General features: G+C 36.5%; 1 protein-coding gene across 1 annotated transcript; it reads left to right on the top strand.

Annotated features, from left to right (window-relative positions):
- Positions 1-7402: 7402 nt before the first annotated feature.
- On the top strand, positions 7403-13464 carry LOC122040478 (transmembrane protein 87A-like). The gene is made up of 6 exons (XM_042599802.1): positions 7403-7697; positions 8572-9505; positions 10556-10651; positions 11195-11331; positions 11610-11828; positions 13309-13464. The coding sequence occupies exons 1-5, from the start codon at positions 7513-7515 to the stop codon at positions 11779-11781; spliced, it is 1524 nt and encodes a 507-aa protein (XP_042455736.1). The 5' UTR covers positions 7403-7512; the 3' UTR covers positions 11782-11828; positions 13309-13464.
- Positions 13465-13921: the final 457 nt, after the last annotated feature.

Here is a 13921-nt window from a genome sequence, read left to right as displayed (position 1 = left end):
GTCATCAAGATGACGAAAATGAAGCAAGCTCATTTGAAATGAGCATCGAGAGCATCGATTAAGGGGGAGCGATATCAGAAGAGAGTAATAGTTCAGGGGGAGCTACAGATAACGAGATCGACAAGGTAAGTGAGGTACGATCTCTTCCTCCCGATAAGTTATTTAAATTTGTTAAATTATTATCTAAAGACTGTTGGAAACTAGAAAAAAAAATTAAAGAATTAAAGTCAATTCTAGCCAAATCATGCCTATTAGATGATTTTGAAAAATTAAAATTGGAAAATGATGAATTGAAAATACAAGTATAAGACTTGAAAAATCATGCATACTTAAATTTTAAAAATCTAAATATTAAGAAATATAATAATTTGAACTAATATTTTAATTACCACAAGGGACAAATTAGAAAAATCTCTCAGAAATATATTCTTAAGAGATTTTTAATTAACATGGTTTGCTAGAACCTATATTGGGTTCCAAAGTTTTGTCTAAATTGAACTTTAATTAGACTTAGAACTTTAAGCAAGAAAATTAAATATTTGAATTTCCTTAAGAGGTTTTGTCTAGAAAGTGATTGTTGCTCCCATAACCCCTAGTGCCTCGCCACAGCCCGGAAGCCAATTAATGAAATAAAATATTTAATTGACTAACTGAAAAAGTATTTAATTATAATTAAATAATACTTTAAATTATTATTCAAATATTATTTTTCAGTATTTTTAATTTAGAAATTTTTTTAAGACTTAAAGTTTTTTTTGGAAGTATCAGCTTTACCTTACCAAAATTATTTCTACAATTTTTTTTATAAATTTGTTTAACTTAGGAAATTATTGATATTACAATTTTGTTTTTTGGTGATATCAAAAACATTTTTTACTTAGATTTTTTTTTTTCTAAACTTATTACAATTTTTAAAGTTTTATCAAAATTATTTTCAAAATTTTTAAAAACTTGATAAGTTTTTCAAAATGTTGAAAATCATTTTTTTTACTATAAACTTTCTTCTTTTTTTTTTTGAAAAAATTACCCTTAGATTTCTTTTGGTACCTCATTTTTTATGTGATCAAAGAGGGAGAAGGGATGATTAAGTCTAGGGGGAGGCAGTTTTAACTTTCTTAATTTTTATGGTTTAATTACAAATTTATTGTTTTTACTTTATGTTGGTTTACTCTAACTTAACTTGGGTTGTTCATATAAAAAAAGGGGGATTGTTGGTACCCCAAGTAATTTTGATGTGATCAAACAAATTAAGTTAGGTTATGTTGTGTTTAATCATGTGTCTAAGTGTGTAGAAACTTAGGAGCACAGGATGTCGAGCAAAAGACGCAGTTAGCGAGAAGGATAACACGGGTAAAACAGACGGGCTCGGTGCGTCCGAGGGACGAGGTGCTGGAAAGAGTACGTGGACGGACGAGAAAGAGGCACGCGATGTTTCTGAGGGACAAGAAGCCAAGAGCGGAAGCTTGCTCGAGAAGGCCGGAGTTGGGTTCAGGTGAGCCCTATTTTGGATGGCCAAGATCACCCAAGCAAGAGGAACCGAAGCGAAAGATCCGGACCGAGGTGAGTGAAACCGGAGTGGAAGGCCCAGACGGGAAAAAGTCAACTTAGTTGACTTTCACCTAGAATCCTTTTGGGCTCTCATAACAGGATTTTATCCGGATCACGTTTAACCGTGATACGTTGTGAAGGGGATAAAGTTTTATCCCCCTTCAGGCACTTGGAACCCTTCCAGGTGCTCCGAGCAGGGCTATATAAGCAACCCTACTCCTAAAGCTAAAGAACAACCAGAAATATCCAAACAATATAATTTGTGCGCTTTTCCTTTTTTGTTTTAGTTTCGTCTTGTTGCACGTTCATTGCTGTAAAGAGGCTTCTCCGTCTGAAGGTGATTTTTTTTAGTGCGCTTTAACTTCCTTGTATTAACAACCTCCTCGATTGTAACCAAATAACTTCTCGGTACCTCTTTCTTTTTAATTTCTTTATTATTATTCTTTTATGCTAGTGTTATATTAAGTTATAAATTTGAGGAAGGTATTTTTGTTTATTTTTGTGCAGGGGTTATTCAGCCCCCTCTAACCAGCCGTCAAGGGTCTTAACAATGTTGTTAGGTTATAACGGTCGAATTCTATGAAGACGGTTGACTGGTGTTCGAAACACAGCTTGGTGTTTCTTCCTGAGCTCTATATAATGGAGCTCATGATAGCGGATTTGATTGATCAAAATATAATTGGTTAAAGCCTATTAGAGTGTCCAAAACTCTTAGTGTGATCCCTATGTGTGATTCCTATGTATGATCAAGAGAATGTGGCGAGGTTTCTCCATTAAGAAGGAGGATTGAGCTCGTCGAAGTTTCAGGAACTAATCCACCGACAGATTGAGGGATCCTTCTCCTTATAAATAGCCGTAGAGTAGGAGCATCATCTTCGAACCACGTTACATCAACGTTTAGCTGTTTGATTGTTTAACCGTGATACGTTGTGAAGGGGATAAAGTTTTATCCCCCTTCAGGCGCTTGGAACCCTTCCAGGCGCCCCGAGCAGGGCTATATAAGCAGCCCTACTCCTAAAGCTAAAGAACAACCAGAAATATCCAAACAATATAATTTGTGCGCTTTTCCTTTTTTGTTTTAGTTTCGTCTTGTTGCATGTTCATTGCTGTAAAGAGGCTTCTCCGTCTGAAGGAGATTTTTTTTAGTGCGCTTTAACTTCCTTGTATTAACAACCTCCTCGATTGTAACCAAATAACTTCTTGGTACCTCTTTCTTTTTAATTTCTTTATTATTATTCTTTTATGCAAGTGTTATATTAAGTTATAAATTTGAGGAAGGTATTTTTGTTTATTTTTGTGCAGGGGTTATTCAGCCCCCCTTTAACCAGCTGTCAAGGGTCTTAACAATGTTGTTAGGTTATAACGGTCGAATTCTACGAAGACGGTCGACTAGTGTTCGAAACACAGCTTGGTGTTTCTCCTGAGCTCTATATAATGGAGCTCATGATAGCAGATTTGATTGATCAAAATATAGTTGGTTAAAACCTATTAGAGTCTCCAAAACTCCTAGTGTGATCCCTATGTGTGATTCCTATGTATGATCAAAAGAATGTGGCGAGGTTTCTCCATTAAGAAGGAGGATTGAGCTCGCCGAAGTTTCAGGAACTAATCCACCGACAGATTGAGGGATCCTTCTCCTTATAAATAGCCGTGGAGTAGGAGCATCATCTTCGAACCACGTTACATCAACGTTTAGCGGTTTGATTGTTTTCTTTATTGTAAAATACGCCACCCAAATAATAATTAAAAATAGGGTTATTTGACAAATACTTTTATTGGATTTTTCAAGAATTTTTAGAAATTTTTCTGGAATTAATCGGAGCCCATATGATGAGTTTAAGGGGGGCAGATTCATTAAGCTAGATAAAGTCTGTTTGGAATACTCGGAGGTGGGAGTTGATTGAGAAGCTGATCTAGTGTTTGATTTAAAATTTCTTAAGTTATAAATCCTTAATCGCCGAACCCTTTCTTCTCAAAACCCCTCACGCGGCCGATTCTCTTTGCGCCAAACCACCGCCGACTCCCTTCTCCTCCTCCTCATCGTGCGACGCCACCTCCTCTCCTTCGCCGACCCCAAGCCATCGCCGGTCTTCTTCTCCCTTGAGCTCGAGGCGCTGGTCTTCTTCTCTCTCTTGAGCCTCAGCCGCCGGCCTCCTCTTCCCCCGAGCCCTCATGGGATTTCCCTTCCTTGCGATCTCGCCACGTCGGGCTCTTCCTTCTCTCAGCATTGCCTTTGCTTAGCATCGCTGGCACCCGACGTCAAGCCACTCGCCGCCCATCGTCGATGTAGCCCTAGCAGCGGTACTCATCCCAATTCCCTCCCTCTCTCTCTCGCGGCGCTGTGCCCTAGCAGTAAGTTTGGAGGTAAGCGGTTAGATTTGGTTATGGATTTGGGCGTTTGCGTTTGATCTTGTATTCTGGTCTTGTGAAGGTTCCGAGTGTTAAGGTGGAAGGGAATATTGTTTTGTGATAATTTTTGGTTCTTTATGATGGTGCTGAATTCACGGGTCAAGGGGAGCTGGAGAATCTTTGTCCTACTTCATGTTTTATCTCTTATGAAGGTGTGATTGGTTAAATGAATTGGGATGTGGTTTCTCGTGATGTTGTATTTTCATCCTGGGTTTCTTCTCGAGTTTTGCCATGGATTTTGGGCATTTTCAATTGATTTTGGGATATCCAAGTTCTACTGGAGGGATTGAGTGTTGTTGAACTTAGTTGTTGTTTTCTTGTGTAGCTTCTCAAGGGATTCTGCATGTGGTTCGATCTTGATGTATGGTGAGGTTCCTCTTGTAGATTTAAAGGATGTGTTGTTTCAGAGCAATGATTTTTCAACTATTGCTTTGGAATTTTGAGATTCTGATGGATTTTTGGTGTTTGGTGTTGTCTTCTCTTAAGGGTTCTGTTTATGGTTTTTGATTCATGATAGAGATCCAGAAGATGGGTTAGGTTATGGTGAATTTGTGTGAAGTCAACTCGGCCTTGTTTTGTTTTCTCGATAGATTTGTAGATTTATGGAGGACTCATTTGAAGATTTACTTGATTAATTTATTATCCATGTTAGTTGATTTGTTCTATTACACGATTAGTCGTGAGTGGTTATTTGCATGAATTGTGTAGGGATTGATTCATGGCGTGTTGTAGATGGTAAAATGGCTTGGTTCAAGTAGGGTTTCTATTTGAATTAGGTTTAGGTAACGAGTTGAGGTATGAGGGGTTTTGGTTGTAATCATATGATTTGTTGCAGGACACTCTTATGAGCCAAGTGTTCCGAGGTGGAAACAGCCTATCACGATCGACAAGTAAAGGCGGGTACTTCTTACTTTGATTCTCTAGTTCTACGAACTTAGTGCATGAGCTATTTTGGATAAGAATTGCTTTACCTTGACTCCACTCGAAATTTTTCCTATGCTTGATACTTCCACTCAAAACCTTTGAGTTACTCGTTTTTATATCCATACAGTCTCTTGTTGTTACCCATGATCAGCAGCAGATACTAGATACCATGTTTGTATGCTTTGACTGTTGCTTATTTATGTACGATATTGAGTATGTTGGCTTCATGTAGCATACCTGTTTCTGCTTATATATATGATGACTATTGCATTGTTTGCATCATGTCATTGCATGCATGCCGCATCCTCGGCCACTCCAGAGAGTGGTAGCTGGAGTTGATGCCGCTTGTCCTGTCGTGCCGCACTCGGCCACGCATGGGTAGTGGTAGCTGGAGTTGCGAACAGCAGGGACCCCTCTTCGCTGTGTAGCTAATTAGCTACTCAGCACCTGCCCATCCGGTCACTCGTGGGAGTGGCGGTCTTTGGATGGTACAGTTGTCATTGATCCGGCCTCTCGACCATACAGGGGTCATGGTGCAGAGAGGTGGGCGGGGTGACCATCCGTGCATACGCTGTTATGATGCCTGTTTTGGCTGCTGCTGTTTACTTATGTTATTATTGCTTTCTTATGCTAATGTGGTATATTTATGTTGCCGTTGCTTCTTGCTGTTGTTCACTTATGCTGATATGCTGTCTTAGGTTGATATATATTCTCATTGTAGACGTTTAGTCATTGGAAATATGTATATACCTTGCTTATTACCTCTGTAGTATGAGCAGTACTGTAGCAGTTTAGTACCAGTTCTGACCTACTATACCTAGCATAGGATATGGTTTCAGGTATGAGCATAATGACTTTATTTTAGTGTCTGCTATTCCTTTATGAGACTGTATACTCTTGGCTCACTTTCTAGTTGTACGTTATATTCATGCACTATCTTTCTATACCCGCTGAGTTTCAATACTCACCACCTCGCAAATTGGTTTTCTTTCGCCAGGTAGCAGTAGATTATTCATGGATGCTTGGAGAGATGCCGGTTGCCAGTCCTGGGTCCCGTGTCATATTCGAAAATTGATTTTTGTTCTGTTTCTCTTTACTTGCATTTCGTATTCGTTGGATTTGGTGTTGTGAGAACTATGTGTTGATACTTGTTGTGTGGACTTGGTATTTGTGATGTTTTGATAACTTTGCAATTTGTGGGTTTTCTCTTCGTTTTCTTTCCGCTGTGCTTATTTTATTTTTTTGTCCAGCCGAGTAGGCTGAGTATATTAAACTGCATGGTTGTGTTGTTTCCATTTTCTATGGTATATATATTCCAGCCGAGTGTGGCTGATGTATATTTTGTATGTAGTATGCTTCAGATTGTCACCCGTACAGGGGAGATGTTGCCGAAATTTCTTCTGGCGACTGGCAAGGACTCTTCTGGGGGCATGACAATTTATAGTCTTTTAGTTATTAGCTTTCGTATTACTTGTGTTTGTTTGTATTCCGCTGTGTTAACAATTGTAAGAAAGTGAACGAAATGGGTGATCGTCTATTCACTCCCTCTAACTGGTGATCAAGATCCCAACCAATGGCCCACATAAGTTGTCATACCATGCCTAAGTGGGCCGTGTGGATGATCACACGAGTAAAGTGTCATAGGTTGGCTAGCTGCACAAGTGAGACGTTACGTCAAGGGCGACTTTTGGTGTTCTCTGCTCATTAGTCCAATGTCGCTTTTGAGGTAGGCAGTCTCGTTGGATCAATTTCACATTAGTGACTATCTGAAGTTGAGATCAAAGTTAGCATGCTCGAGCATGATTTCTCGTTGTATGGGTAGAGGAGATCGGACTTGGTGGGACCATGTTATTACGACAATGTCGATCAACATAAGAACAATGTCGCTATAGCAATCTTAGAGCATCCATAATAGAAAAGGATATTTCTTTCAAATAATTATGGCCCCCATTTTCATATTATCATTCAAATATTTTATCATACAAATATCTAAAATCTCAAAATTAAATATTTTACTAACTAAATATTCATCAGTCTTATCAATCAAATATGTGACTCTCAAATATTTCTAATTTCTTAGTCAAATATTCTACTAACTAAATAGTCCCATAATAATTTACTAATTTACATCTAATTTTATATTTAAATAAAATTAATTATATTTTTTACAATTCTCCAATTTAATATTTCGTCTTCCATTTATTTATAAATATTTTTTATTTAATATTTATCTATATATTTTAATAATGATTTAATATAAAAAATAACATTGATTGATTATTAATAACAATTTAATATATTTTTTTTTTTCAAACTTCGATTGAGTTAAAAAAAATTTGACAACATTCATGTTTTTTTATTTTGCAAGACGATTGAATTTTAAAAAATAAAAATAACCGTTGCCGACTATTTGGTGGGCCGGTTGCATGCCACCAATAAACCACCGATTCTCTTAATACAATTTTAATTAAGTTAGTGTTATTATTATTATTATTATTATTGTTTTCATGGATTATTCAGCTTGTCCACTTACCGATTCACGGCGATTATTCGGATCCTTCCAAAATCGACGATTCCCCCAGAGCCATCCTTCTCCAGCCTCCTCAGAATTCCCAACTGTCGCCGGGCGCAATGCTTCTTCTAGGGTTCCTCCTGTTGCTCCTCCGCCTGGGCGAGGCTTCGATCCACGAGTACTCCAATGGTGTCTTCGCCCCGCGCTCTAACTCCTTCTTCTTCCACGGCGGAAGCGAGGGTCTCTACGCGTCCTCTGAGGTCAACATCACCGCTCCAGCTTCCGACGGCAATTCCTTCGTCCAGTGAGCTTCCCCTCCCTCTACACTTTCCGATCTCGTGTTTTATGCCTCCGATCTGACCAGGGTGGCGAATTTTGTACATTGCCCTCTTCTCGGATTAGCTTTGATTGGGTCGTGCTCGATTTCGTTATTTGTTGTTGTTGTTGAATTGTTTGATCGAATTTAGGAACTTCAATGACTTTTAAAAAACACTAGGCTTCCCGTTCCCTCATTGGCATTGAAGAAACTGATATGCGAGAGTCTATGGTAGAATTGCTATCCTTGAAAGTGCTCTTTTGCAACATTGTGTATATTGGGGCAAAAAAAAAAGTATTTATATTCCCCCCCAAAATCAAATATTTCTAATTTGCTTTAATGTGTTCCTTAGATTTTTTTTTAATTTCACGTTTGCATAAACAGAAATAAATGTTGAAGCATAGTGGTTGTTTTTTGTTTTGTACTTGAACAAGCTGCGTGGCTGAAACTCGGTCTCAATTTGTTGACCTGTATGTTAATATGTTATAGGGCAGTGTTGCATGCACACTGATTGCTAGAAAGTTTCGACAAGGGCTGACGTATAATGAGCTCAAGATAGGTCTTATTAGGGCACTTATTTATATTTCTCTTCTGTATAATATTCTTCGTATGTAGGTTGGCATTAAACAGTTTTAATCATGTTTTTTTCCTCCATCATTTACATTGGAATTAGATAGCCTGGTGTACTTTAAACTTAATAAAATATATATAAACTAGAGACTGACACTGATTACAACTGAATAGAGACAGGCAAGTAAGGCCTAGAGATACTTCATCAGAAATATATGGAAATTCTTTTTAATTAAATGGGCATCATTTCTCTCAAATATAAACCACTATAGCTAGTCAATGTATTCTCCAGGTTTGATCTTGTAATATTCAAACGGACAAAAGAGTCAGCATCCAAGCATGGTGATATGCAGCAAAAGACTGGATTAATAGAAGCTATACTAGTTGAAATCCAAGATAGGGACAAGATTGGTGGTAGATTCTTGGACACTGACGATATATGCTGCACGCGTGAGTTGCATGATCAGAACCTCTGTAAAGTAGGAGAAGTGATCATTCGCCCAAGTCAGGATAACTCAGATGGACCAGTACGTGTGCAAACATTTTTTGATGGGAATGGTGAAGAGGCAACCATGAATGCACAAGCTATTCCCATCAATAAAACTGGAATGTACTATCTTTACTTTATGTTTTGTGATCCACAACTTGTGGGCACTGTAATTAAAGGTAGAACTGTTTGGAGAAATCCACATGGCTATCTTCCTGGGAAAATGGCTCCTTTAATGACATTCTATGGATTCATGTCATTGGCATATCTTCTGCTTGGTCTCTTTTGGTTTCTCCAATTTGTGCGGCATTGGAAGCATACACTGCATCTTCACTATCATATTACAGCTGTTATTGCTTTAGGCATGTGTGAAATGTCTTTTTGGTACTTTGAGTACGGAAACTTCAATTCTACTGGAACTCGACCTATGGGTATAACCATTTGGGCAGTCACTTTCACGGCCATCAAAAAGACTGTTTCTCGCCTTCTGCTTCTTGTTGTTTCAATGGGATATGGTGTTGTCAGACCAACTTTGGGTGGCATAACAACAACAGTTGCTCTTCTCGGGGTCGTATATTTCATTGCCTCGGAAGCTCTAGAACTTGTTGAGCATTTGGGAAACATCAATGACTTTGCTGGAAAAGCAAGACTGTTCCTGGTGCTGCCTGTTGCTCTTTTGGATGCAACTTTCATTGTCTGGATGTTTTCATCATTATCAAAAACTCTAGAAAAGCTTCAGGTAACTCTATCCATGACATCCATGTTAGATTGATGTTGAATTAACTTGATGATTGTCTTACACATTTCTTTGTTTTTGCTAGTAGCTATCACATTTCATATTCTGTTTCTGCATCATATGGTAAAAGAGGAATGCACAATCTATGAATGAGTTCATGTAGTCTTTGACAGTGATTGTATTTTGTGGCATGAGGTTGTATGTCAGTATTGCCTTAGCATACTTCTTAAGCACAGGATGAACTATAATATAAAAGTTGGCATACCATTTTGTTTGGTGCTTAGGTCTGTGCCACTATATTTGACAGTTGACTGATAAAAAGTCTTGCCTATTTTCTGCATTTAATTCCTTGGTTGAAGCCCGGAAGTTTTATGAACAAACCAAATAGAAAATTTGTACACATGCTCTGGATGTAGCATTTTAGGTAATTGGAGTTGATTGAAGAACTCTAGAACAGCGTTTCCAAAAAATCTGCACTTATAACAGGTTAAGCATCTTCTTGTGCAATCTTTGAGAAGCAATTGTTCAAGATCTACAAGGAGTGAAGCTTAAGGCGAGAAAATAGGTTGCAACAGGGAACAAAATTTCAAATGCTATAAAGTTGGGAACTCCCTCTTTTAATATTACATTTAGGAGTTAATTATAAAGTTTGCATTCTCTTAATTCATCAACGGATCAAAAGATCGAGATGTCCTTTAGATCTATTTACTATTTTGTACATCATTTTCACATTTTTTTTTGTCATTTTACGTTGAATTAATAAACTGGAATCAATATCAGCTGACCTATCAATCATGAACATCTACGTGCATCAGCAATTTAGACTCCAAATTTATGCATCTAAATAAGAAAAGAACTGAAACATGATCACCTCATGCAAGGCTACTAAACCAGGTCTCTGGTATTGCTTGATGCTCTTGTATCAAATTACGCAACTCTAAAGATTACTATTACAACATTCAAGTTAAAAGGGCATGTGTCTTATTCTAATTGTTGATCTACTGATTCTCTCTCACCATTTAGCTTGCTCTAAATATTGGCATGTTGCTTCAGGTTAGGAGAAACACAGCAAAACTGGAACTATATCGCAAGTTTACCAATACTCTTGCTGTTTCTGTGCTTCTATCAATTGTCTGGATTGGCTATGAGGTAAATTAGCATATATAATAAAATTACTTAAGCTGAAGCGACTTGTTTATGCTTCATTGCTTTGTTACCACAAGGCAACCTTGTATCTCTATCCATGTTATGCTATCCCTTTTATTCGTCTTACTGGAGTACCTTGACCAGTATCTATCATAAGAGTAGGTTAAACACTTACTGAAACCCTAATAAGGGCAGCCCGGTGCACGAAGTTCCCACCATGCGGGGTCCCGGGAAGAATCCATTGTACGCAACCTTACCCTGCTTTTTGCAAGAGGTTGTTTCCAGAATACTGAAACCCTAATCTCACATATAATTGCTTTTTTCCTTTGGCTAAAAAAAAAAAAATCAGTTTGTAGTATTATGCTGTTGCTAATCATATAAAGTTCTCAACATCAAGAAGAGATAGACATGCTTTGTAGGCAGAGTGCTTGTTGCAAATGTGTTTATTTTAGCCATGAAGTGATGATTTTCAGCACACCTGCAAAAGCAGTTTATTCCACTTATTACTTTCTAGTTAACCTGAAATATACTCTTGTTTTATTGCAGTTGTATTTTAATGCAATTGATCCGTTAAGTGAGCTTTGGCAAAGGGCTTGGATTGTCTCTGCATTCTGGAGTGTTCTCTCTTTTGTACTCCTTGGAGTTATCTGCATCCTGTGGGCTCCATCTCAGAATCCAACTAGGTACACCTTGGTGTTGTTTCTTTGGTCGTCGCAGGATTTTTGAAGATTCTTTTCTGTTTTCTATATGAAGTAAAATCTATATGCTGAATAAGTTGATGGTGCCACTCTCAACCTTTATGCACCTTTTATATTTAAAATATCAATTCCTACTTGAAGATCTGCCTTGACAATTATCACTACCGTGAAATTCTTCCATTTGTGGCTATAACTTCGTTTAATTATATGATTAGATTGTTTATAGACTTTGCTATACATATGTGCTGTTGTGTTACTTGCAGATATGCATATTCAGAGGATACAAATGATGACTTCGATGATGAGGGTCCTCTTACTGGAAGCGGTGCCAGAGGAATTGGTGATCCCTTGAGCAAACTGGAAAGGAAGGAAAGAAAGAACATTGATCATGCATTTGTTTCGGCTGGTGACCATGAGGAGGATAAAAGAGAGTAGTAGAATTCCTCCCCTGCATGGGGTTTGGATCTACCTTCCTGTTTCTGGTATGCCGCCTAATCACTTCTATCATGTATGTTAAGAAGATCTATATAATTGGTTATAAAACTTTTACTTGATCCTTACAATTTAATCTACCTGCGAGCATGTTTTGACTATTGTTTAACGTTAGTGAGTGAGTTCTACTTATGCAATTTGTTCCTATAACATTAGATATCTTATTGAAAAATTAGCTTTTATCTAATTAGTTATAATGTAATTAGAAATATTCTATCTAGCTAATTGTTTTGTAAAGCAATTTTATAAAGTTGGAGGAACTAAGATAACAATTTAACTTGCACTAAGTCATGATAGTTATTAGATAGTAATGTGTAATTTAGTTGTTATTTATAAAGATGGCAAATTGGTCTAAAGATAGGAAAAGATGATACTATCTAGATTAAAATAGACACTTGATTTTGTAAATCAGAAAAGGAGACGAAGGGTAAAAGAATGGACAATGGCTGTTCTTTTTTTCCAAAGCTGCACGATGAGTAAAAGAAAGGAGAATGGTTACGTCTGTGATCCATTTATGTTAAATTGACACATAAATTATCAATGATGGATCATGGATGGATGGATGGATGGACGGATAGTGAAGGATAAAAAAGAAACACATGAGCAGCAGCAACATATAATGATATTTTGGAATATAGAGAAAAATAAACTAGTGAATACCACAAGGCCAAACAAACAAATTAAGTATAAGAGAATTCGACTAGGATATTTGTATTGTATCAAATTAGCTTATGTCAATTTCTTGGAATTTGTTATGTTGTATATAAATGTATTAGTTGTGACCTAAAATGATCTATATGTTCTTGCTTTTCGGAGTCCCCCATCTGATGGATTGGGCTTAATACTTGATAGAGCACTAATACAATCACTTTAATGAAACATTTGATCACTTTGAGCTGTTAGATAGGGATATTTTATTTACGACAGTAGTAATATGAACGGATTCAGCCTACCCTCTGCTGAATGTCATTATACACTTTATTATCTCCACATTTTTTAAAGCTGGAATCTGATTGGCCTTTTTCGAAGTTGGGATCTTACATGAGAAGAACGTAACAAAGTGAGTGATTGAGGCTTGAGATAAAAAAGTTTACCTCCAAAAGACAGTGGTTTAAAGTGAAGGTGCAGGGGGAAGATGAGGAAGAAGAGGGGCCATTGAATCTCACTCCAATAGGAAATGGATCCAATTAGTTGGAGAATTCTATTCACAAAAAGTAATTAATTAGAAACTTTTAAATCTTGCAAGATAGAACAGTAGGGAATTCATCTGATATTCTTAATTACGCCCTTGATCTTTTCAATTTTTCCTTTTTTTCTTTTGTTTTGAACCATTGAAGTAATTGTTATGTTCTGTTTGTCTGTTTTAATACAATAACTTGAGCATTTTTAGCTATCAATTTCAATATGCTGTCTATTTGTTTTGTGTTGCATGATTGAAGCTACCTCACTGATTTAATGTTTTTTTGCCAGGAAATATACCTGTCGATCGCATATAGAGAGAGAGCTGCGTGTGATAACGTTCCTAATGTTCATAGCTAGTAGCTATGAATTTGTTCTAAAACAAATTATTTAATTTCACTTGTAAGTAAAATTTTAATTTCACTTGTAAGTAAAATTTTAATTTCACTTTTTTTTTTTTTTTTTTGTAAATTGAGTTCGATTTCACTTGACTATCAACTCGTCCAACCTTTTTGACTTTAGCCCATGTTCTGGTCTGTTAAACTTCATATTTGATAATGAAAAAAATTATTAGCCTAGCAGAAAAAAAAATAAAAAATTTTCTATCCATAAAAGGATAACTAATGAATTTTTTATTCGATTAAATTGAATAAATTGAAAAAAAAAATTGAGCCACTAAATTTTTTATGTTAAAAAAATTTAACTAAAAATTAAAAAAATTTTTATTCCTAAATTTTTTAATTAATTTAGTTTTTACCAAATTAATTAATATTTTTTCGGCTTATTTGATTTTGATTTTTATTAAAAAATTTAATTTTATTGATTAGTTTAAAAAAATTATTTTATTCCGTCCTTTTGAAAGGAAATCAATTTATTCGGTTTATTAAGTTTGGATTTATTTGGT

This window comes from Zingiber officinale, chromosome 2A, assembly GCF_018446385.1.
Source record: "Zingiber officinale cultivar Zhangliang chromosome 2A, Zo_v1.1, whole genome shotgun sequence".
Taxonomy (NCBI): Eukaryota; Viridiplantae; Streptophyta; class Magnoliopsida; order Zingiberales; family Zingiberaceae; genus Zingiber; species Zingiber officinale.
Note: the sequence above shows the minus strand (reverse complement) of the source record. Positions and strands in the feature narration are given on the sequence as shown.